Genomic DNA, 26,377 nt, shown 5'->3' with positions numbered 1-26,377 from the left:
ACCTTCCCTCGATATGTTGGCAAAAATACTTGTTCAAAACCGGCGGTAGGCAGAAAACATCTTCCGAGATTGTTCTAAATGCTTTCTCCGAAAATTATTTCGAGCATTTAGTCCACGAACCCACGCGAATTGTAAATGGTTGCGAAAACACACTTGACCTCTTAGCCACAAACAATCCAGAGCTGATAGAGAGCATCATGACTGATACAGGGATTAGTGATCACAAGGTCGTTGTAGCTAGGCTCAATACCGTTTCTTCCAAAACCACCAGAAACAAACGCAAAATAATTTTATTTAAAAAAGCGGGTAAAGTGTCACTAGAAGCCTTCCTAAGAGACAATCTCCATTCCTTCCGATCTGACTATGCAAATGTAGACGAGATGTGGCTCAAATTCAAAGATATAGTAGCAACAGCAATTGAGAGATTCATACCTCATAAATTGGTAAGAGATGGAACTGATCCCCCATGGTACACAAAACAGGTCCGAACGCTGTTGCAGAGGCAACGGAAAAAGCATGCGAAGTTCAGAAGAACGCGAAATTCCGAAGATTGGCTAAAATTTACAGAGGCGCGAAATTTGGCACGGACTTCAATGCGAGATGCGTTTAATAGGTTCCACAACGAAACATTGTCTCGAAATTTGGTAGAAAATCCGAAGAAATTCTGGTCGTATGTAAAGTACACAAGCCGCAAGACGCAGTCAATACCTTCGCTACGCAGTGCCGATGGTACTGTTACCGACGACTGTGCCGCTAAAGCGGAGTTATTGAACGCAGTTTTCCGAAATTCCTTCACCAGGGAAGACGAATGGAATATTCCAGAATTTGAAACACGAACGTCTGCTAGCATGAGTTTCTTAGAAGCAGATACCTTAGGGGTTGCGAAACAACTCAAATCGCTTGATACGGGCAAGTCTTCAGGTCCAGGTTGTATACCGATTAGGTTCCTTTCAGATTACGCTGATACAATAGCTCCCTACTTAGCAATCATATACAGCCGCTCGCTCACCGAGAGATCTGTACCTACAGATTGGAAAATTGCGCAGGTCGCACCAATGTTTATGAAGGGTATTAGAAGTAACCCATCGAACTACAGACCTATATCATTGACGTCGGTTTGCAGTAGGGTTTTGGAGCATATACTGTATTCAAACATTATGAATCACCTCGAAGGGAACGATCTATTGATACGTAATCAGCATGGTTTGAGAAAACATCGTTCTTGTGCAACGCAGCTAGCTCTTTATTCGCACGAAGTAATGGCCACTATCGACAGGGAATCTCAAGTTGATTCGTATTTCTAGATTTCCGGAAAGCTTTTGACACCGTTCCTCACAAGCGACTTCTAATCAAGCTGCGGGCCTATGGGGTATCGTCTCAGCTGTGCGACTGGATTCGTGATTTCCTGTCAGGAAGGTCGCAATTCGTAGTAATAGACGGCAAATCATCGAGTAAAACTGAAGTGATAACAGGTGTTCCCCAGGGAAGCGTCCTGGGACCTCTGCTGTTCCTGATCTATATAAATGACCTGGGTGACAATCTGAGCAGTTCTCTTAGGTTGTTCGCAGATGATGCTGTAATTTACTGTCTAGTAAGGTCATCCGAAGACCAGTATCAGTTGCAAAGCGATTTAGAAAAGATTACTGTATGGTGTGACAGGTGGCAGTTGACGCTAAATAACGAAAACATGAGTTCCATATGAAATCCGTTAGAATTCGATTACTCGATAAATAGTACAATTCTCAAGGCTGTCAATCCAACTAAGTACCTGGGTGTTCAAATTACGAATAACTTCAGTTGGAAAGACCACATAGATAATATTGTGGGGAAGGCGAGCCAAAGGTTGCGTTTCATTGGCAGGACACTTAGAAGATGCAACAAGTCCACTAAAGAGACAGCTTACACTACACTCGTTCGTCCTCTGTTAGAATACTGCTGCGCGGTGTGGGATCCTTACCAGGTGGGACTGACGGAGGACATCGAAAGGGTGCAAAAAAGGGCAGATCGTTTTGTATTATCACGTAATAGGGGAGAGAGTGTGACAGATACGATACGCGAGTTGGGATAGAAGTCATTAAAGCAAAGACGTTTTTCGTCGAGGCGAGATCTATTTACGAAATTTCAGTCGCCACCTTTCTCTTCCGAATGCGAAAATATTTTGTTGAGCCCAACCTACATAGGTAGGAACGATCATCAAAATAAAATAAGAGAAATCAGAGCTCGAACAGAAAGGTTTAGGTGTTCGTTTTTCCCGCGCTCTGTTCGGGAGTGGAATGGTAGAGAGATGGAATGATTGTGGTTCGATGAACCCTCTGCCAAGCACTTAAATGTGAATTGCAGAGTAATCATGTAGATATAGATGTAGATCACGTGATTAGACGGCAACACCCCCAGCGGTGATCAACGGCGTTTAATACAGTTTATTATATGTAATTACTAGTCGCCTTGGTCTAGCATAAATTTAAGTGACAGTAAATAACAGAAAACGGAACCATTCCATTTAAAAAGAGTTACAAATATAGTGTTAATTATAAAATAATCTCAGTTTGGGTCCTTTTGGTACCCTCTTCCTTTGCTGCTCAGTTTCCCGACGCTAGAGGGTTGTGATCTGCCCGCAGGCCACCCGCAGTGCTGGATCGACTTCCAGGAGCGCTGGCAGTGGCGGCTCTACATGACGCTGGTGACCACCACGCTGTTCGTGCTTCCCGCGCTCATCATCACCGCCTGCTACACCGTCATCGTACTCACCATCTGGAGCAAGAGCAAAGTCCTCACGCCGCCCAGTCGCCTCAAGAGTACGTACCCACTTCACGAATCTACAAACTAAGCAGCAAATAGCGTGTACTCTACTGAGTGTATAGTCAGATACTATGGAGTACCTTGTCAACTAGTACTGAGAGCAGTACAAACATACACTCTCTGATCAGACGTATCCGGACACCTGTTACTGGAGGCGTATCCACCATTCGTCTTTGTGACGTCTTTCAATGACATGTCTGCATGTCTGTGGGGGACTGGCAGCCGATTCTTACTCAAGAGACGTAACCAGAGATGGTAGTAATGTTGGGCTCTGGGTTCTGGAACGGGGTCTGGAAAGAAGCAGCAGTCCTGAATCATCCGAAAGTTATCATACGGGTTGACGCCGGGGTTCTGGGTACCTCAGTCCATTTCAGGAATGTTATTGTCCGCAAAACATTGCCTCACAGATGCTGCTTTGTGACAGGATCTATTGTAATGCTGACAGAAACTATAGTCGTCTTCCAACTGTTCCTCTACTACACGCACAGTACACGATGCTGTAAGATGTGTTCCTTTACTCCCGCAATTAGATTTTCTTAAGCGCAATAAGGAGACCACAGCCCAACCTTGAAAGACTCCCCCTTATCGTAACACTACGTCCCATTACTTCACCGTTGCAATGTGTACGATGGCAGGCAACGTCCTCCAGGCATCCGTCATATCCAAACCCTTTCGTCGTATAGCCCCAGTGTTTTGCGCGATTCATCACTAAAAATTACTCGTTTCTAGTCGTTCACTGGCCAGTCGCGTCACTCTTTAGACTACCTCAAGCTTCGCTTAACACTGACTACAGAGATGTGTGAGTTCAAATGTTCAAATTTGTGTGAAATCTTATGGGACTTAACTGCTAAGGTCATCAGTCCCCAAGCTTACACACTACTTAACCTAAATTATCCTAAAGACAAACACACACACCCATGCCCGGGGGAGGACTCCAACCTCCGCCGGGACCAGCCGCACAGATGTGTGAGTTATGAGGAACTGTTCGACCATTGTACTCCGTTCTTTTTAACTCCCTAAACATAGTCATTGTGATAGCTCCACTGATAATAGCACTTTGGCATTGAGGAGTGAGATCTTACGCTGATTTCATGTGATTTTTTTTTTTTGCAAGTGCCGTCAGCAATGCTTGACAGTCCCTGTCCATAAGTTGAAGTGTCCTAACACAGGATAGAAGGGAGACAGGGGGTCTGAAGTCAGTCTGCGATTTACGAGCGGCGAGAAGCAAGTACAGAGAGACAAATTCCCATCTCAGGCTGGCTGATGGCTTGTGTCAGCGCCAAACTCAAGGCATCTTCGAGAGGTGAGGATTCTGGGACTCGACAGAATGGTTGCAACAGGAGACTCATGGAATTTAGGGGTCTGATTAATAATATTAGCGATCAGACTAACAACTACACTAAAGGCTAATTCTAAACGTTGGATAAAACAAAATAGGCAACTGACTGCACAATAGGCCAGTGTTTAAATCCACACAGGTCGGCGGTACCGTAACAGAAGTAGTGAAAACTAGCAGGACGTGAAGTACAAACGTGAGAAGAACAGTTTTGTCGGAGCTTACCAAGGTTGGCGACGAGCGACACGGAGTCGGTGCCCCAGTGATTTGTCTGAAAACTATCTCTGTATACTAAAGCATCACAACGGCGCTCTATGTCTCGCTTCCTATAGTCGTCCCAACAATCCACCGGCCAATATGTCGAGTCTCTCTGCGACACAAGGCCGCCTCTAACAAACCACATTTAGATTCCAGAATGAGATTTTCACTCTGCAGCGGAGTGTCCGCTGATATGAAACTTCCTGGCAGATTAAAACTGTGTGCCCGACCGAGACTCGAACTCGGGACCTTTGCCTTTCGCGGGCAAGTGCTCTACCAACTGAGCAAAGGTCCCGAGTTCGAGTCTCGGTCGGGCACATAGTTTTAATCTGCCAGGAAGTTTCATATCAGCGGACACTCCGCTGCAGAGTGAAAATCTCATTCTGGAAACATCCCCCAGGCTGTGGCTAAGCCATGTCTCCGCAATATCCTTTCTTTCAGGAGTGCTAGTTCTGCAAGGTTCGCAGGAGAGCTTCTGTAAAGTTTGGAAGGTAGGAGACGAGGTACTGGCAGAAGTAAAGCTGTGAGTACCGGGCGTGAGTCGTGCTTCGGTAGCTCAGTTGGTAGAGCACTTGCCCGCGAAAGGCAAAGGTCCCGAGTTCGAGTCTCGGTCGGGCACACAGTTTTAATCTGCCAGGAAGTTTCACATTTAGATTATCACCTTCTTCTACTCGGTAAGTAGGGATGTATCTGGATTTTAAATCAACAAACTCTTTATAAGCGTAGGCTTCCGCGGCCATTGTCACGTTCAATAAAATTTTTCTGGGTTTGTGACCGCATTGTCAATATATATAAAACTACCGACGTTTCTGGTCCTCTTGAAAGTAACCTTCAGTGTTTTTTTTTTTTTTTTTTTTTTTTTTTTTTTTTTTTTTTTTTTTACTGCAACGCGGACCGAACGGTCGGCAGTTTTATATACGGGGTGTTCAAAAAGTCTTTCCGCAGTGCCGTATGATTGTTAGCCGCGAGTGCCGTATGCCGCAGTGAATATACCAGAATGAAACTCAGTGAAATACAAGTTATTAATTTATTGAATATTCATTTTTACTTACAAATGTTCATATTAAATGTTGAAAGTGTTCCCCCTGTTGTTGAATACACAATTCAATTCGTCTAATCATGTTTCCAAACACAAGCTCTAAAATCTCTTCTGTTTTCAATTCATCGATGGATTTTGGAAGGTTTTTATGGACAGTTGCTTTCGCTGCACCCCAGAAGAAAAAGTCAGGTGCTGTTAGGTCAGGCGATCATGGAGGGCAAAGTCCCTGTGAAATTATGCGATCACCAGAAACATCAGCAAGCAGTGCCACTGAAACGCGAGCTGTATGCGCAGTTGCACCATCTTGTTGAAAATAACCGTTCAATATTTCACTTAACACAAGTTCTCCTATGAATGGGTACAGAATATCACTGCAGTATCGTTGTGCGTTTATTGTTTCGTTGAAAAATATGGGACCCACAATCCGACGTCTAGAAATTGCAATCCAAACTCCTGTTTTCACAGAATGAAGAGGTTCCTCATGAATGCACAATGGATTTGTAGTACTCCACATACGAGAATTTTGCAAGTTCATGTACCCGGATAAATGAAACCACTCCTGATCAGTGAAAAACGTTTCATTAAGAACATCCCTTCCATTTTGATGAAAGAAATTTTTAAACCATTGACAATAATGCAGCCTCTTGCCATGATCAATGTTTTTGAGTTCTTGCACGACTGTCACTTTGTATGGAAAAAGTTCTAATTTTTTCCTTACAGCTGGGTGGGCCGTTCCGGCACTAACATCGATTTCCTGGCCGACTTCTCTTACTGACTTGTTCGGACACATGGACATTTTATTAGCAATATCGAGTAGTTTATCCTCAGACAAAACGCTAGGACGACCACTTCTCAGTGCATCTGTCATTGAACACGTACTTCGAAATTTGTTAGTCAGATCTCGCACAGTATCGCGATGTGGGAGTGTTGTCTCCGGGAAAACTGAATTAAATATTTGACAAACTGACTGTGTATTTCCCGCCAGCTTTGAACACTTGTTCGACTAAAAACACACGTTCTTCAATGATTAGCATTTTAACAGTGACAAAAACGAAACAAACGAACTATGAAACTAAACTTAAACGTTCACTTCAACAAGTTCAACACGTAACGACGCACGCCAACGGTACTACTGACGCTGGCTCAGATAAACGAAACAGTGGAAAGTTGTGAGAGTCCACTTGAAGAGAAGTAACCCAGGCAGGCGAACAATCATACGGCTCTGCGGAAAGACTTTTTGAACACCCCGTGTATTGACAATGCGGTCACAAACCCAGAAAAATGTTATTGAATGCAACAAACTCCTTGTTTGGTAGTAACGGTGCTCATCTGATAGCTAAAAGTCAGTGCCACTCCTACTACGGCCAGCAACAACAGTGCTTTACGTCACTCACCACCGACCTCAGTCCTTTTGTGAGAGAGGGGAGGGGGGGGGGGGTGTCTGCTGTAGTAACTTTCTAACCTGTGCAAACCCACTGAGTTTGCAGTCCTCAGGAGCAAGTAATCTTGCTGCCTCCACTATCCGTAGCTATCTTTTACTGCGACGCCTTCCAACAGCGTCTAGGCGATGGATGGAGTTAACAGTTATTTCCCTGAAGTGAAACTTCTCCCCTGGGACACCTGCCCAGAGCGTATGCAATTTGCAGTGCTCTAGTGTTACTCCTTAGCCACGGCAACCTAAAAGCTATCAGTTTTGCAGACAGCATTCTGTCTCTGATTTCCTACCTTTGGAGTCCCCTTAATGGCTCCCAACAGCCATAGGCGTAACGGTGTACATGTTGTTAAGTCGCCAACATATGACAAAGTACATGAGGTCTGCCCGGTCTTGGTTTAGGTGTCGTTCTTCCCTCGTCTTTCCGCTCCACAAACACATCACCAACAATCGACTCGGGCAGCTTTAGAACTACTGAAATGTCCTTGATGGATTTTTTGCTCAGGTTACATCCAGTGACTCGTCCATATTCGAAGTGACTGATCTCTCCTGATCGACCCACCCTGCTCCTACTACTTCTCTGCTAACAACACAGTGCTTCTCAGTAACTTTTATACTGCTGGGTCCGCCTCTCGTGACACCTGGCGGTCGAGTCGGCATTGCGTAAATGTGTCAGGATACTTTTGATCAGATACTGTAAGTAGCTTTCTTGTATAATATTTCTCCACTTCAAGGGGTAGAGTTAAAGAGTCCAGTTTCTTTCCAGGCAAATACCTGGCATGCTCGTTGTGGGGCAGATGAGGAGTCCCAGCTGGGATTATTTGTGGGGGATTATTGGATCAGACATTTTCTTTACAACCAATGGGAACCACCCGAAGATTTTGGTCGGAACCGAGTTATTTTAATTTCTGGCCTGAGAAAAATCAGCCGGTCGTTGTGACCGAGCGGTTCTAGGCGCTTCAGTCCGGAACCTTGCTGCTGCTACGGTCGCAGGTTCGAATCCTGTCTCGGGCATGGATGTGTGTGGTGTACTTAGGTTAGTTAGATTTAAGTAGTTCTAAGTCTAGGGGACTGGTGACCTCAGATGTTAAGTCCCATAGTGCTTAGAGCCATTTGGACCATTTGAGAAAAATCAAAATTTTTTGTCTGTGTCTGAAATTTAACTTATAAAAACCATTGCCTTACCCGGATAGCGAGTGTTGTTCGGAAATAAAGTTAACGCCTATAGCGCTCCAAGCAAGCAATATATGATCACTCTTCCAATAAATGATGCTTCTATAATAACTTTACAAACTCCTGGGATGTGTAAATAACGTAAACTGGCAACGGACCTGTCTCCAAGGGCGGACTACTTCTCGCTACGGGGACCAACATGTAAAATAATGTTATCTCCTCTCCTGTTAGAGCTAGATGGGGGAACTACCATAATTTTCCATTATGTTAGCACTGTGGCAAGGCCGTTGGCAAAGGAGTTGAAGAATAGGAAAAAATTGATCACATTCGTACGATAGATAAAATAGATGGACGTGAGAAATGGAAGAATGATCATTCTATAAAAGTAAATAAACAGTATTGAAAGATCAACAATAAACTAAGAAAATTCTAGACCAGACTAGAGAATAATTGGGAAAGACTGAAGAACGGGGAAAAGCGAGGTAATTTAGGAGCAATTTGCAGAAAAGTTAAATGCCTACAAGCAGAGAACCAAGAAAAGTCAACTACCAAGGTACGCAAAAGAAAAAAGGAAATATGCGTAGAGAACAAGTAAGTATGGAAGGAGAACGTTGAAGAATTATATGAAACACTAGGAGATAATACACGGCTAAGATTGGAGCATGAATTGAAATGTCCCGGAATAGGCCCTGGAATCAAAATATTGCCATGTGGAGTGGAGAAGACCGTTAAGGATCTCAGAAGGAGGAAATAATTGGTGTACGTTCTAAAGGCTTTGGAACTATCCAGACTAACCAACCTTGTCAACAAGATATGAGACGAGGGAATCTGGTCTGTTGATATAGTTTAACTATTCCAGTTGTTTTACAAAATAAATACAATGCCAAAGACTGCAAAGTTTACATGACTGTTAACTTCTTATGCAACATTACAAATGCCGTATGTAGCCCGTCACTGAGAAGATTAGTAAGAAAAATTGAGCAAAACTATTAGTACCAGTTTTTATACAGAAAAGGAAAGGGAACAAGTGATGCAGTTGCATGTTTGAGGACAGTAGGATAAAAAATGTTACAAGTTAACAGAGAGAAGTACATGTGTTTCGTGTATCTACCGAAGACCTGAAAAGATGTTGGTGTAGGCTGGCAGAATACAAGGCTCATAAAGGTAGTCTAAACAAGACAGTAAGTGGTAGTAATGATTCGTGAGAAGAGAAATGAGACGAGTATTGGAAGAGTTGTTAGACAAAGACGTTGTCTGTCGCCAGTGCTTTTCAGTAGTTATGCTGAGAAGCTAACAGTCAAAGCATCAGAAGGAGAAAAAGGCATAGTAGGAAGAGGAGGACGGAAAAAATCAAGTATGCACATGATGAAGCATTTTTTGCTGAGTCAGAGGAAGAACTATAAGTTATGATAGAGAGGACAGTAAAAGTGAGAAAAATGGAATGTGGATAAAAGAATCAGAAACCAAAGTGACGAGAATCAGAAAACATGAAGGTGCCACCAAAATATCATTAATATTAAATGTCTTGGAACAAATGCAATCTTTCAGGTGAGACAGAAATTCGTTAAGTGCTTTTTCTTGAATATGGTATTGAATAACAGCGAATTATGGATAGTAACAGAGAAATTATTGTAAGAATAGGAGAGAACAGAAAAATAGTAGGAGGGATAAGAAAGAGGAAAATATCTTTGCCGCACATGTACTGAAAATATAAGGCCTGCAACGAAGTGTAACTGAAGGAAAGATTCTAGGTAAGAGATGGACCGAAAGAACAACACTCGAAATACTGGATCACATTACCAGCAGATTAAGGAAGCGATACAGGAGAAAGCTAAGAGGTGAAAGTCCAGTCGGTGCCTGTCATAAGACAGAGGAAAATAGCTAAAGGTGACATTGCGTAGCGATATGGAGTGGGAAAAATCTGTACCGAGAGAAAGTGGACAACTAAGATTTATGAAGAATATCCTACGAAAGCGTAATAGAACTGTAGTGGAAATCATGTAAGACTGTTTTGCGATCTGATAAGACGGTACGGCTGTAATTCAAAGTCGTGTTACCGCATTCGTTAGGAGCCGTTTGAAATAGCACGTGAGTGTTATGGAGTTCCTGCCAGAAACTGTATTACTTTGTTAGGGAAAGTAAATGCTGTTCTCCCAATATCTTACTTCCTCTGACCTGACACGGAAGTAAATATACACCATTACATAATGCTATTAATAAGTAATTTGAACTTTTCCTTTCGAGGGGAATCTATTTTGATACTTGATTAGTGCTTTCGCAGAAAAATAATTAATGCATGTCAAATTACGTTTCAAAAATCTTCATTGAAATAGCAAAATTTGAGGTTTGTTTTCTGGCTCTTTCACGAATTTAATACTAAAGTCTTTTTTATTAGTGTGACACTGGGTATTAAAGAGACAGGAACAGGATCCTACTGTTGGTAGTGGTGGTTGGGGAAAATGATTACGTTAGAACTAAAGTTGACCAAAAATTACAGTGTTCCGTAAAATGATTCATCCATGCTGGCAAGTCTTTCACGTTTCCAGACTTCTGAAACGACATGGTCTACTTCGAGGTGGAACTGCTGCAGGCGCGAAGTTGCGATCTGATGACAAAAATTACTATCCAAAACGGCACTTATCCTCTTTACGACGAGAATTAAATATATTTGGCCGCACTATGTTCCACAATTAATACTCTTGAAACTCTCCACAAACAAATACTGTACTGTGTCTCACAACGTCAAACGCTCCACAATACCTTGCCTAGCATTTTATCACCACGTCTTTCATCCACATAATTTTGGCGCACCTAATTCACTATCAGCTTGCAACAACTCTATGCGCGTGCACTCACGCACCGAGGAAGTTAGTGCCACGCGACGTTATCTATGCTCAGAGATTGTTATTAGGCATAGCAAACGCCCTGACTATACCAGTGTGTTTACTACATTGCTTACAATATTGTTTTTAAATAGTTAGAAATAAGTTTTATTTACAATCCTTCAAGCAAAAATACATATATACCTGAAAATAATATCAAAAAGGCAGAAAGAAATAATGTGCTAATTATGAAGTACTGTGTTGTAGTGTTGCAATACATGATTCAGTAACGTTTGTAGCGGATGTTCGTCATTTGTGGATGAAACTGAAAAGACGTGTGCGAAGTGCTAATCTATTAGAATTTTATTCATCTGATTCTCTTGATGTTGTCTTGTTTGTCTCTTCTCAGGAATGTCATAGTGTCCGCAGGTCTTGGTTTTACAAAGCAATGGCACTATTTCCACGACAGTTAAGTTCGAGAGTATACTATGTAGCCAGTATAAACTGTTTCTTCAGTATAACTTCTGTATTCTTAGTTACTCGGATGACTAGTTCACAAACTATATAAACTTCAAAGTTCAAATGGTTTGTTGCCTGTGGCCGGCCCGTGTGGCCTAGCGGTTCTAGGCGCTTCAGTCCGGAACCGCGCGACCGCTACGGTCGCAGGTTCGAATCCTGCTACGGGCATGGATGTGTGTGATGTCCTTAGGTTAGTTAGGTTTAAGAAGTTCTAAGTTCTAGGGGACTGATGACCTCAGAAGTTAAGTCCCATAGTGCTCAGAGCCATTTTGTTGCCTGTGCACAAAACGTGTCTACTTCTCACAAAAGGTTTCACAAGACTCCCTTCTACAACTAATATTCCCGCCAAGCTCGGGGTGCCGGCCGCTGTGGCCGAGCGGTTCTAGGTGCTTCAGTCTGGAACGACGGCCGCTACGGTCGCAGGTTCGAATCCTGCCTCGGGCATGCTTGTGTGTGATGTCCTTGGTTAGCTTTAAGTAGTTCTAAGTTCTAGGGGATTGATGACCTCAGATGTTAAGTCCCTTAGTGCTCAGAGCCATTTGAACCAAGCTCGGGATGAACTTGCGGTAACACGACCTTGGTACCCTACTAGGCCACTTTGAGCGCTGCAAGTTAATCGGTACATCATCTCGCTTTCTTACTGGCTGATTTTAGTCTTCCAAGTTTGTTTTCATTTCGTAGTTAACAGAAGTTGGTTTCATCGCACTGTGCTGCTTATTACAACTTCTCGTGTGTGTTGCACTCTCTGAATTGCATTGTAAATATGTTGGTCGTATTCTGATTGCGTTCTGCTAGCATCAGTAATATTGCGTATGGTAATTGAGTCCATATTTGGTTTTGTTTCATATAAAACAGAAACTGCTTTCGTAGCATAGTGTTCTGTGAACTTAATTGTGCTTGCTGTCGCTTACGAACCTGTGTGTGAACTGCTCGATTTAAATTCATTGTAAATATATTGCTTTTATTCTACTTTATTTTTGTCTGCGTCCGTTTTCCTCAAGTTCTCGCAATTAATGCAGAACTCCCTGTTATCAGGTTTTGACAGTACTGGTATTCAACTTTATAACATCTTGTCACGATATGAGTATGTAATTCCGCTTTGAATAGTGACGGTTCTTGCCACGGAGCGCCATACGTTTCATATTGGCTTGTAGTTTCTGATTGTACATGTAGACAGGCATGCTTTGTAGTCTTGGTGATCTGAATTTCTTTCCTTTCAAATGCTAAAATGCGACAGTAGTTATGCAAATGCTTCCACACGTTTTTAACTGGATCGAAAAACAGTACATTTTAGCACAATTCAATGAATATTTCGATGGCCTCCATTAAACTCGAGTGTACGAAAAGCGGATGGGAACATAAGAATATGAGCAATTTACTCACAATGGATTTAAATCGAGCAGTTCACCCACGGATTCGTAAGCAGTAATAAATAGCAATGAATCTACAGAATGCCATTCCGTGAAAACAGCTTATACTTCACATGAAACTAAAACAAACACCACCCAGTGCTACGAAAGAAAACAAAAATTAAGGAGAATACAAGCAACATATTTAAAATGCAATTCAAAGGGTGCAACACATACAAGAAAGATCTAACTAGGAACGTAATTTCCACTTGATAAAAGCCACACGATCGAAATTACAATATTCGGTTTTACAAATAAGTACACTTTACCACCAGATTACCATACTCAACAGTTAAGTATAAGTTAAAAAAGTTATCATCTAGTACTCGTGTTTCGTAAGACAAGAATACAGATTATTGCGCCATATTTTCTTGAATTCTAAGTTCACTGACAGGCCACTCGCTGATCTACTGTCGGTCGTAGCATCAAGAACAGAGATAATAAACATGTTGTCCAAAGATTTTCATCGTTCACATAGACTTTCAACAAAGTGTTCTAACAGTTTCACATAGATCTGAATTGAGACGTAAATATTACAAAAAATTGTGTAAACATTTATGGAGATTGTTTTATAAAAATTGGCATATTTATGTTTATTGAACTAGACAATTGTTAACTATAACGATCGATTATTTTTACAAACTTAATATTTTATCTACACATGAAGCGATTTGATATTTGATATTACGTATTAGGCTTGATTACGTCAAAATATGTAGTTTTTTTACACCACATAGATTCTGCTAATGTACCGCAGTTCCTCACATATGGTAGCCGTAAATCTACAGGAGAGTTTGCTAGGTGCCTGGCGGCTATATCTTAGTGTAGTTCTTCTCGTTGTCCACTTCGTCACTAATCTCTCTTAGTATGTAAGCTCTGAAACATTACTGGTGTGCTTCAGCTAGAACCTTTTCAGAAGAACTTGATTCCAGTATCGATAATACGTACACGAAACAGCGATATACTCATCCTCTGGTATTCCTTCGTCTTTTTACGCACAGAATAGACAAGATAGCGTCCATTCCCCTATAAAAATGCATATCACACGCCTCGAAACTCTTGCTACACAAAGAGCTCATTTGTTCTGCAAAAAAATGAATTTTGCTTCCAGAGACAGCTCCAGTTTTTTACTATTTGGGAAAGTAGTTATATGGAGTCACCTCTCCGTCTTGGTGCCTTTTCGTTTCCACATCGCAAAGTAGCGCTCTAGAAATCAACTCACGTCCGTAGAGCTCTTTGTCGTCTTCTTCGAACTCCTCTCTTTAAACACGCCGACACACTAGTGAATCCTGATCAGGAATGCCCGGTGCGGTGCGGCCTCACTGGGGGAGATGTGGGATACGCGGAGGTTTGGATGAGTGCCTCGCACCGCATACTTGAACTCGTGACTCGGTTCTCCGAGAGCCCGGTGAATTTAGACACTATTCTATCACAAACGCCATTCGGCGCTCCACTAAAAGGAGGTGCACAACACCACGAGTTATTTCATCTGGAATAGAATGCATAAACTGTAGTTGTACGAATACTTACATTAGAACTGTGCATTAATTTATTGCAATTTGTTTATTTATTCTTATTTGTTTATGCCGATTTGTAGATTTTAATTTACTCTCTAACAGTCGCTTATTTGACCTACTTAGTTTCCTGTCGTTTCTAATATTTCTGACACCCCTGTGACAATCCTTCCCCGTTCTCTTTTATCCCCTCCCATTTCACGGATAGCTGCTTACCTTGATAATGGCGACGTTTCCCTGTTTGCCAATGGCGATCCCGAGAACTCAGCAACGTTTTCAAAACCTGCGGTTAACTCACTGCATTTTCTATATCTTCAATGATCATAGCAGATGTTATTATGTGCGTTGTACCTTCTCGGCCCTTTCTTATCCATGTTCGTCCTTTCAGCCATCCACTTTTACCTCAATCATTAACCCTCGCTAAAGCAAGGGGGGAGTGGGGTTACTTTACGCCCACCTTTTCCAAATATCATAATTTAGTTAGTTACTTCGATCTTTAAAATTTTGAAAATAATCTTTATTGTTCTTAATGAATTCTTCTGCCAGATTCCATATATGTTTTAAATTTTTCAGTTAAACTTAACTCAGAAATGTAAATCTCAATAGTAGATGTCACTTTCCACAATGAATGTCGTATTCAGTATTCACACGTTCAGGGCCCAGTATCCCTTTAAACAGTACGTTGAGAGTAAAAGTCAGCAACAACGAACGAAATTTGCATATTTTAAATTTTTTGTGGTGGTCATAAAGTCGATTGTACGTCTTATTGAAAGTGCATTGATATTGTTAAGGGTGTTCTGAAAGGAATTTTTAGCTTTTGGGCCCTACTTACACATCATTACCTCTTTAAAAAGTATGTTGTTAATATAATTCATGATTTTTTTTTAGGGTGAGCATAAAGTACGCCCCCCTGGTAATGTGCTCATGGAAAATGCCTTGACGTTGCTACGATTTACTCCAACTGACCTGTAATCAAACTATTAGTCTCGTACAATTTATTCTAATTACTTCACTTGTAAAAAATTCCTATTGACTATATCCAAGCAATTCAGAGTTGTTCTGCAACATTTGTTAGGCTCCAGCAACCTTAAATGGGAATCCCTGAAGAAAGAATTTTTTTTTTTTTTTTTTTTTTTTTTTTTTTTGCGAACCTGTATTGAGAAAATTTAGAGAACCGGCATTTCTGGATGATCAGAACAGTCCTACTGCCGTCAACGTACAGAGCCGCGGAGGCAAGTCAGAGTTCGTACGGAGGAACGTAGACAGTCGGCTCCCTGTCTGTCGGTTTGGGAGCGGAACAGGAAAGGGCAAAAGTAGAAAGGGTGCAAGGAATCCTCAGCCATGCACCTTGCTTGCGGTGTAGATGTAGATATTTCGTATACTGCACCGCCTCATCTTCTACTTTCCACCGGTGACGGCTGTTTAGACATGCCTTCTTTTGTTCGACTTCGAGATAAGGGAGGATCTCGTACGATTGTATACATACGCCGTAGTCCAAAATGTTTCGAGACTTGATTAATAAAAAACAGAGATAAGTTAAGACGCTGGTTATAATGCTTCATATGTTCTACGTAGTTTTCCCCAGTTTGAGTACAAAGCAGGAAACTTTCTTTTTACCATGTGAAAAAGACAGAAAAGTCCCTCTTTGAGATGTTATTTAACTCTCGCGTCACATTGACTTGAATGTCTGTTATGTCGTCAAAGCGTTGAATCTTCATATATATTTCTGCGCTGTGTCGTTTATGGTAGGTCCGTACTGATAACAGCCAAGTCACGTCACCGGTGACGACTTTTTTCCAGAAAATAATCAATTGTCCGCATTTTGCGGTAGGCGTCCACGCCCATTGTTTTTGTTTGGCAGTCATGGTGTACAGGACAAACTTTGCACACGTTTTTCTTCAAAACGTTCTGGAGAACCACTCACATCAGTATTAGGGGCATCCGCTTGGCTGCTGTTGCCGCCTCACTTTGATGTGGGCGTGTGTCATGCAGTGCAGCGCTGGGAAAGGATAGCCCGGTATACCATCCAGGGACAGGTCGACATGGGCTTTCTCTACGGACAGGAAAATTATAATGGGTAAGTGGCAGTATGACTACCAGGGAAAATATCCTCCAAGTCAGCAACCGCACCATAAACTGCTCACAACCGTGTTTCGTCGTATGTTTGAGACAGGCGAGGTAACGATGAAAGGCGGATGCAACCGCACGTACGCAGGCCACGGAGGAACAGGACCGAACACTGTAGAAGGTGACCACAGTGGGAACACTATCCAGCACCATTAACGACGCCTGGAGGCCTTAACAGCTTGTCACTGGTTCATCGCACAGGCCACAATGGTGCTGGCATTTCAGCCATCCATCCTATTCACAAGTGAGACTAACAAGGGGCGCGAAACCTGCTAGTCAATGGAAGGCAGGATTCGGTTACGATTGTGGACGGGGCCGTAATCAGTTACTATTGGTCGCCTTTTACAGTTACACACAATTTATTTTAAACCAGTGATTCCAGACTCAACAATAAATAAAAAATACCACACGTTATTAATGAAGAAATAAACAACTGTGTAAATAATAGTGTTTTGAGTGAGTTACAATTTAGGAAATCACCTTTAAATACAGATACAGCATATAAAATTTTAAAAGCAAGCCACTGTGATCAAGGGCAAAAGGCCTTACACGCCAGGAATGGCAATAAATTAAGAACTGTTTAAAACTCGTTGCAACTTACAAATTACAGGTATTGAAATATTAAAGGCAAGTCGCCACAAACACAGCAGAAGGCATCAGACGCCAGGAATGGCAGTAAATAGGGCTTTAAAGGCTTACTGCGTAAATTCAAATACCAAATTAGAATTTTAAGGTAAGTGACCACAATCACGGTTGCAGGCCTTACACGCCAGGAACGGGAATAATATAAAAAATTTAGAAATCTGCTATAAAACAGCAAATGCAATAGCAAAGGTTAATTAAAAAATAATCAACTTGTCACCAAACGGGTGAAATAAGATGATGGTAAACTTTGTAACACAACCCTTAACATCCACTGAACACTACACTGCTAGATTTATTCCAGAAGGTGAGCAGAACTATTAACTAGACATATATAACCTTTAATGTAGGCACTACAAGATATTGTAATAAATAATACAATAATAAAACACAAGAACCACTACATAAGTTCCTTAAAGGGTACTGAGGCAGATTATACCCGCAGAAGGCGTGGGCTGAAGGAGCGTTACACTGAACTGCTGGCCATCAGACCTCCTTATCGAACACACATGTCTTATAAGAACCAAGGGGCCACAGACGGTGCTCCAGGAATCGGGCGCTGAGAAGGTCCGCAACAAACACTTTCGCGAGCGATGAAATGGGTAGCCAAGAGTTGCATTCACTTCCCAAGGTGATAACTCAGACTAGTGGCAGTCTAACGAATGACTAATGATAATCTTGCTGAAGCTACCTGACTTCCGATAAAGCAAATGCAACGATGGAACAATACGCCAAAGTCGGAACCGGGGGTCTGCACTACGTTCCCAGAATACTGTGTTTAGAGCGCCCGGAACGAGAAAGGAATCACTACCACCAGAGTAGAAGAATCACCAACCGGCCTACAATCAAGAAAGCTGTCAAAACTACACGCCTTACCAGGAAGCAGCGGCAAGGCGAGAAAACGTACACTGCCGTTACATACAGTAACCCCCAGGGCAGGTAACTGGGGCGTTAGCGGCCACCAGGGAAGAACAATTACCGCTGGTTGAACTTAACAAATTGTAACAAGTTGAACGTAGTAAATAGTAATAAGAAGTCGAGGAAAGCTAATCAGATCTGCCTTCCCCAAGCACTCCACTCGCTGCTCTTCACCACGGCGACACTACGAGCAGCAACACGAACCCAAGTCACTGGAGAATCGCGATATATCACAATGGTAGAGGTTTCTCTACTTGGATTGAAAATCACTCGTCTTAAAGCTTGCTGGATCCGGTTTACGACGAGGTCGTGCACCCTCGTGACCACAGCCCTTCCATCCGGTAGTCTATGCGTGCCGCCAGCGGTACCGACGTGTTCTGGCAGACCTGGCTCCTCCTCACTCCCCAACCGAACTGGCCAACACACACGACCCAGAAAAACAACGACGTCGACCCAAAGACAGGGCAACAGTTACTACATATCGATAACCCCCGCTGCTGCCACTAGCAGACAGGCAACGCTTGCGAAATCGAGTGGCGCCAGTCAACACGAGAAGAAGACAAACAACCGCAACCATGCCAACTAAACGATACCGCCTGGCCTCCAACAGAGGGCGGAAACCTCTTGTGCCGACCGCGGTGATCTAGCGGTTCTAGGCGCTCAGTCCGGAACCGCGCGACTGCTACGGTCGCAGGTTCGAATCCTGCCTCGGGCATGGATGTGTGTGTTGTCCTTAGGTTAGTTAGGTTTAAGTAGTTCTACGTTCTAGGGGACTGATGACCACAGATGTTAAGTCCCATAGTGCTCAGAGCCATTTGAACCACTATCTTGTGGGATCCGTCATCTCTCCACAACACCTCACAAGAAAGGCATATTTGCACTTCGTAGGTTGATCGTGTCTCCCCAGCTCGAAGACATGCACTTGGTGGTACGAAGGGTAATGTTCCTACTACATGACGGCGCTCCAACTCACCTCCGAATTTCCGTGCGGAGCACCTAGACAACATGTCTGACCGCCCCATGGATCTGACGAGATGGTTCAGTGGCATGGCCCCTCTCGTCGCCCGACCTCAATCCCTTAAATTTCTACCTGCGGGGCACCTGAAAGAAATCGTGGGAGTGGACCCCATTCCAGACGTGCAGACACTGGAACAATACATCCGTGCTGCCTGTGACACCATTTGGTAGCAGAAAGGTACATTTGAACGTAAGCATCACTTGCAGCCGGCCGAGCGGTTCTAGGCGCTATAGTCTGGAACCGCGCGACCGCTACGGTCGCAGGTTCGAATGCTGCCTCGGGCATGGATCTGAGTGATGTCCTTAGCTTAGTTAGGTTTAAGTAGTTCTGTTCTAGGGGACTGATGACCTCAGAAGTTAAATCCTATAGTGCTCAGAGCCATCTGAACCATTTTTTGAACTTACTGCTACGCCGTGTTCGCGCATACTTGGAGACCCTTAGGGACCACTTCCAACACCTTGTCTAACAGTGGTCATAATATGTCGTGCACCGTAATGTAACTGTCCAATCATGATAAATTAATAAATGCCCTGTAGCACCACTTAGCAAAATCACTGTGTGTATGTTAGCTGTAGTGCCAATAAGTACTCCAGTAAATGAAACGCTAATTCTGTTTCCATGTTTTCACAAAAATGAAATATTAGATATCCTGAGCCCTGTAACTTTTCTACGGTTTATAGTTTTTCAATGTATAGTACGCTTGCATCAAGTGTCTCGCACATTGGTACTGCTAAGGTATTCTCGTATTCTGACAATGTGTCAGATTCCTTTTAGAATGTGTCACTGTGTAAACTGTGCGATGTCGCTTCCAGATGGGGACCACAGATCTGGCGATGATCACGACTCCAGGCGTGCCAGCTCCAGGGGTCTCATACCAAAGGCTAAAATCAAGACTGTCAAGATGACTTTCGTCATCGTGTTCGGTAAGTCACAACTCCACTTACTAAGAAACTACAAGGGTTTAATAGTCGGCTAAAACCCCGAATACTGTAACTGTGTTCCGGATGTTCAAACACAGGTCTGAGTATGTCTGTAGAAAGGCTCTTCATCATCATAAGCAGCACTGCCTGATCTGGAGAACGACGCCTTGACAGTTCAGTCAGGAATCTCTGTTGTTAACCAGGCTTGCAGAAGTGTTACTAGCTCTTAGGAGGGACATGGCTGTCATTTTGTACGCTTATACTTTACGACCGCTCTTATAACAGAGACCAAACCTTCTGCACGTCACTTAAAATAACAGGGCAATTTATATTCATGTATAGTTTTAGAATTCTGGGACACTACTTGGTTTAGTACTAAGCAACAGTCCGTAACTATCCAGCTTTCGTTCCGAAACTTATTAAACCACAAAAAAGCATACACCTCAGGACTTACACGCAGAACAAATTTGAAGTTCATAGCATTTCTCAACTTACTAAGAACGTATGTTTCCTTGCTCTTACTTCCACTTACGCTGAAAAAGTTAATTATTTACAGCTCCCGGCTCCCAAGATTAATGTAAATTCCACTTGGCTACGGTTTCTGGAACACAAATTTGAAAGACCGGGACTTAAGTGAAACAAATCGATACCAGTCACTTTTACAACTATTTCCAAACACGTATCGAAGTGCTCTATATGCCTCTTCGGTGGTGAACATCAGCTAATTTATATCTGTTGGACTAAGCTGTTTCTGTGTATAACCCTCTGTAATTTTGGAGTTTCATGTAATATCATGTGTCAGTTTAATGTAAGTTTGTGATTCCAAGAGTTGTGCCTCTGAAAATTAACAAATTTACTTACACCTCTCACTAAGTGTTGAAACAATAAACGAAATCGACGAAAAACGAAGAATGAACTTTTATGTAAATGCTCTTGCGTTTCCGCAAAAATTGTAACTTGTTACTAAATGTAAAATCCGAATCCGAATCTACGCCATTTTTCAGAAATTTCACAAATATTAATAGCTTGTTATTTAGCAATCTACTATCACAAAGTCTTTTTTTTTCAACCATGACTGTTTTGACAATGATTTAAATAATAAAGTACAGTATCATTTACGCTTCTCATACGTAGCACATTGCGCTTCAAAAGTTTATCACTATTTCGAAGATCTGTAAGAATTTACAAAGGTTTTCCAATACCTTTGAAAATTGTTACACATCTTTCAAATAGTGATAAACTTCTGAAGCGGAACGTGCTGTTTATTGTACCCCTACTCTTTCCCTGCAGTCGTCTTTGTGTGTTTCCAAGGTATTGTACCTCCTTTAACAAGCAGAAATTTACATACACGTGAAACATCATTCACACTGTCTGCTGTGACTTACGGCAAACAAACACTGTGAGCGATTTGCTGCGTGTCTGTGAATTTCTGCGTATTGGAGAAGGCCCATTACGTTAAGAACATAAAAAGCCAACTGCAGGGAAAGAGGAGCACAACAACACAACACATACATCATATTGAATAGCTTTGCAAATTGTTACAAAACATAAAAACGTCTATAAATTCCTGTAATGGACGTGCTACGTATGAAAAAAACGTAACTCGAGCAGTAATTTATTATTTATGTCATTATTAACAGCTGCAGGCTTACAGGGGCATCGTTTATGATGAATGACATTAACTATAAAGCATTCCATCTTCAGATCCATCCTTGTTACAAAGTTAACAATTATATCAGGAGTTCCTTTAGTATTTGATGGGTACTTTCTCCTAACCAGACGTTACGTTGTGACGACGCTAGATATGAAGTTGAATTCTTTCTAAAAATGCCGATCATAACTGGAAAAACATCTCTTTCACAAACAGCTATAGCGGGTGGTCCATTGATCATGACCGGGCCAAATATCTCACGAAATAAGAGTCAAATGAAAAAACTACAAAGAACGAAACTCGTCTAGCTTGAAGGGGGAAACCAGATGGCGGTATGGTTGGCCCGCTAGATGGCGCTGCCATAGGTCAAACGGATATCAACTGTGTTTTTTAAAATAGGAACCCCCATTTTTTATTACATATTCGTGTATTACGTAAAGGAATATGAATGTTTTAGTTGGACCACTTTTTTCGCTTTGTGATAGATGGCGCTGTAATAGTCACAAACATATGGCTCACAATTTTAGACGAACAGTTGGTAACTGGTAGGTTTTTTAAATTAAAATACAGAACGTAGGTACGTTTCAACATTTTATTTCGGTTGTTCCAATGTGATACATCTACCTTTGTGAACTTACCATTTCTGAGACGCATGTTGTTACAGCGTGATTACCTGTAAATACCACATTATTGCAATAAATGGTCAAAATGATGTCCGTCAATCTCAATACATTTGGCAATAGGTGTAACGACATTCCTCTCAACAGCAAGTAGTTCGCCTTCCGAAATGTTCGCACATGCATTGACAATGCGCTGACGCATGTTGTCAGGCGTTGTCTGTGGATCACGATAGCAAATATCCTTCACCTTTCCCCACAGAAAGAAATCCGAGGAAGTCAGATCCGGTGAACGTGCGGGCCATGGTATGGTGCTTCGACGATCAATCCACATGTCATGAAATATGCTATTCAATACCGCTGCAACCGCACGCGAGCTATGTGCCGGACATCCATCATGTTGGAAGTACATCGCCATTCTGTCATGCAGTGAAACATCTTGTAGTAACATCGGTAGAACATTACGTAGGAAATCAGCATACATTGCACCATTTAGATTGCCATCGATAAAATGGGGGCCAATTATCCTTCCTCCCATAATGCTGCACCATACATTAACCCGCCTAGGTCGCTGATGTTCCACTTATCGCAGCCATCGTGGATTTTTGCGTTGCCCAATAGTGCACATTATGCCGGTTTACGTTACCGCTGTTGGTAAAGGGCGCTTCGTCGCTAAATAGAACGCGTGCAAACAATCTGTCATCGTCCCGTAATTTATCTTGTGCCCAGTGGCAAAACTGAACACGACGTTCAAAGTCGTCGCCATCTAATTCCTGGTGCATAGAAACATGGTACCGACGTTTCCGAGATTCCCAATTCTAGCGCAATTTGTCTGCAACTGATGTGCGGGTTAGCCGCGACAGCAGCTAAAACACCTACTTGGGCATCATCATTTGTGCAGGTCGTGGTTGACATTTAACATGTGGCTGAACACTTCCTGTTTCCTTAAATAACGTAACTATCCGGCGAACGGTCCAGACACTTGGAGGATGTCGTCCAGGATACCGAGCAGCAAACATAGCACACGCCCGTTGGGCATTTTGATCACAATAGCCATACATCAACACGATATCGACCTTTTCCGCAATTGGTAAACGGTCCATTTTAACACGGGTAATGTATCACGAAGCAAATACCGTCCACACTGGCGGAATGTTACGTGATACCACGTACTTATACGTTTGTGACTATTACAGCGCAATCTATAACAAAGCGAAAAAAGTGGTCCAAATAAAACATTCATATGTCTTTACGTACTACACAAATATGTAATAAAAAATAGGGGTTCCTATCTTAAAAAACGCAGTTGATATCCGTTTGACCTATGGCAGCGCCATCTAGCTGACCAACCATAGCGCCATCTGGTTTCCCCCTTCAAGCTAGACGAGTTTCGTTCTTTGTAGCTTTTTGGTTTGATGCTTATGTCGTGAGATATTTGGCCCGATCAATGGACCACCTTGTATAAATATCGTATTTCAGTAAGATTCTCCTGATTATTTGATCGCGTTGTGATAACGATGAAAACTGCAGTCATATAAGCTGCTACTTCAGACATCTATAATGAGGCTGTGACACATTCAGAAGAGTCTTCCGGAAGCCTAAGCTAATATAAAAAGACTATTGCCGACACATTATCCGTGGTTGTCTTTATGAAATAAAAATGTATGACTTTTCTCATTCTTACACACATGTGTCAACTGCTGTTTTTTCACACCGATGAAATCGAAAGCAGTGTTTAATATAATATCTGCCAAGATTTAAGACCTACGAACACGACGCTAATGTCTCACTACAAACTATGGGAGCAAAATGCTTTGGATATGGCGGGGTTTATTCTAGGATATCATTCGTGATATCGGAACCAGACACTTGCATTTCCTTTCGTCTTACTGTAGTAAAAATAATGCGAACGGAAAAGCTCGCACATGAAAATATAACGTTCTAATAGATACAAATTAACAATTGACACTGAAGATCAGTTCAAGGTTCTTCGAAAAAAAAATTACAAACGCGACTGGTTGCGTGTTTGTTCGGAAAATAGTGCGTACTGAAATCAGTATGAGTAACATTTATTGTCGGATAACCGCGGTTGTGTTGGCGCCGGCCGCTGTGGACGAGCGGTTCTAGGCGTTTCAGTCTGGAACCACGCTGCCGCTACGGTCTTAGGTTCGAATCCTGCCTTGGGCATGGATGTGTGTGATGTCCTTAGGTTAGTTAGGTTTAAGTAGTTCTAAGTTGTAGGGGACTGATGACCTCAGATGTTAAGTCCCATAGTGCTCAGAGCCACTGCTGTGTCGGCAGTGTTCATCCTGTGCTGGAGTCCGTACATCGTGTTCGACCTGCTGCAAGTGTACGACTACGTGCCGACGACGCAGACCAACATCGCCGTGGCGTCCTTCATCCAGAGCCTGGCGCCGCTCAACTCGGCAGCCAACCCGCTCATCTACTGCCTCTTCTCCACGCACATCTGCCGCAGTCTCAGGTCTGCACACGTCCAGTTTCGCTATCGTTGCTTACCTAAATGCAAAAACATTTAATCAATAATACACTCCTGGAAATTGAAATAAGAACACCGTGAATTCATTGTCCCGGGAAGGGGAAACTTTATTGACACATTCCTGGGGTCAGATACATCACATGATCACACTGACAGAACCACAGGCACATAGACACAGGCAACAGAGCATGCACAATGTCGGCACTAGTACAGTGTATATCCACCTTTCGCAGCAATGCAGGCTGCTATTCTCCCATGGAGACGATCGTAGAAATGCTGGATGTAGTCCTGTGGAACGGCTTGCCATGCCATTTCCACCTGGCGCCTCAGTTGGACCAGCGTTCGTGCTGGACGTGCAGACCGCGTGAGACGACGCTTCATCCAGTCCCAAACATGCTCAATGGGGGACAGATCCGGAGATCTTGCTGGCCAGGGTAGTTGACTTACACCTTCTAGAGCACGTTGGGTGGCACGGGATACATGCGGACGTGCATTGTCCTGTTGGAACAGCAAGTTCCCTTGCCGGTCTAGGAATGGTAGAACGATGGGTTCGATGACGGTTTGGATGTACCGTGCACTATTCAGTGTCCCCTCGACGATCACCAGTGGTGTACGGCCAGTGTAGGAGATCGCTCCCCACACCATGATGCCGGGTGTTGGCCCTGTGTGCCTCGGTCGTATGCAGTCCTGATTGTGGCGCTCACCTGCACGGCGCCAAACACGCATACGACCATCATTGGCACCAAGGCAGAAGCGACTCTCATCGCTGAAGACGACACGTCTCCATTCGTCCCTCCATTCACGCCTGTCGCGACACCACTGGAGGCGGGCTGCACGATGTTGGGGCGTGAGCGGAAGACGGCCTAACGGTGTGCGGGACCGTAGCCCAGCTTCATGGAGACGGTTGCGAATGGTCCTCGCCGATACACCAGGAGCAACAGTGTCCCTAATTTGCTGTGAAGTGGCGGTGCGGTCCCCTACGGCACTGCGTAGGATCCTACGGTCTTGGCGTGCATCCGTGCGTCGCTGCGGTCCGGTCCCAGGTCGACGGCCACGTGCACCTTCCGCCGACCACTGGCGACAACATCGATGTACTGTGGAGACCTCACGCCCCACGTGTTGAGCAATTCGGCGGTACGTCCACCCGGCCTCCCGCATGCCCACTATACGCCCTCGCTCGGTCCGTCAACTGCACATACGGTTCACGTCCACGCTGTCGCGGCATGCTACCAGTGTAAAAGACTGCGATGGAGCTCCGTATGCCACGGCAAACTGGCTGACACTGACGGCGGCGGTGCACAAATGCTGCGCAGCTCGCGCCATTTGACGGCCAACACCGCGGTTCCTGGTGTGTCCGCTGTGCCGTGCGTGTGATCATTGCTTGTACAGCCCTCTCGCAGTGTCCGGAGCAAGTATGGTGGGTCTGACACACCGGTGTCAATGTGTTCTTTTTTCCATTTCCAGGAGTGTATTTACACTGCCTGAAAGTCAAGTACACAGAAGGTAACCTCAGTGATTACAAAATCGAGCCAAATTTCAAATTACATGGCAGTATGAGGCCGCTTCTCCGTACGATGTTGTCCCCCTCTCCCTCTGGCTTCTATGGTGCACACACCGATTCAGTTGGGAACGGTGTCATAAAGCTGCTGTATCCTCTGCTGAGGGCAGACGGCCCACAGCTGTTGT

The 26,377-nt window shown here is 43.3% G+C and overlaps 1 protein-coding gene across 1 annotated transcript in view; it reads left to right on the top strand.

The window, feature by feature from the left end:
• LOC126204284 (cardioacceleratory peptide receptor-like) overlaps positions 1 to 26,377 on the top strand; it is a 365,908-nt gene that overhangs the window by 328,522 nt on the left and 11,009 nt on the right. Inside the window, exons 6-8 of the mRNA XM_049938671.1 lie at positions 2,619 to 2,795; positions 19,819 to 19,929; positions 24,496 to 24,676. Coding sequence (XP_049794628.1) covers positions 2,619 to 2,795; positions 19,819 to 19,929; positions 24,496 to 24,676 — 469 coding nt within the window. The remainder of the gene's footprint in view (positions 1 to 2,618; positions 2,796 to 19,818; positions 19,930 to 24,495; positions 24,677 to 26,377) is intronic.

Source organism: Schistocerca nitens, chromosome 9 (genome assembly GCF_023898315.1).
Source record: "Schistocerca nitens isolate TAMUIC-IGC-003100 chromosome 9, iqSchNite1.1, whole genome shotgun sequence".
NCBI classification, from domain to species: domain Eukaryota; kingdom Metazoa; phylum Arthropoda; class Insecta; order Orthoptera; family Acrididae; genus Schistocerca; species Schistocerca nitens.
The sequence above is the reverse complement of the archived record's forward strand: the minus strand, read 5'-3'. Positions and strand labels throughout refer to the sequence as shown.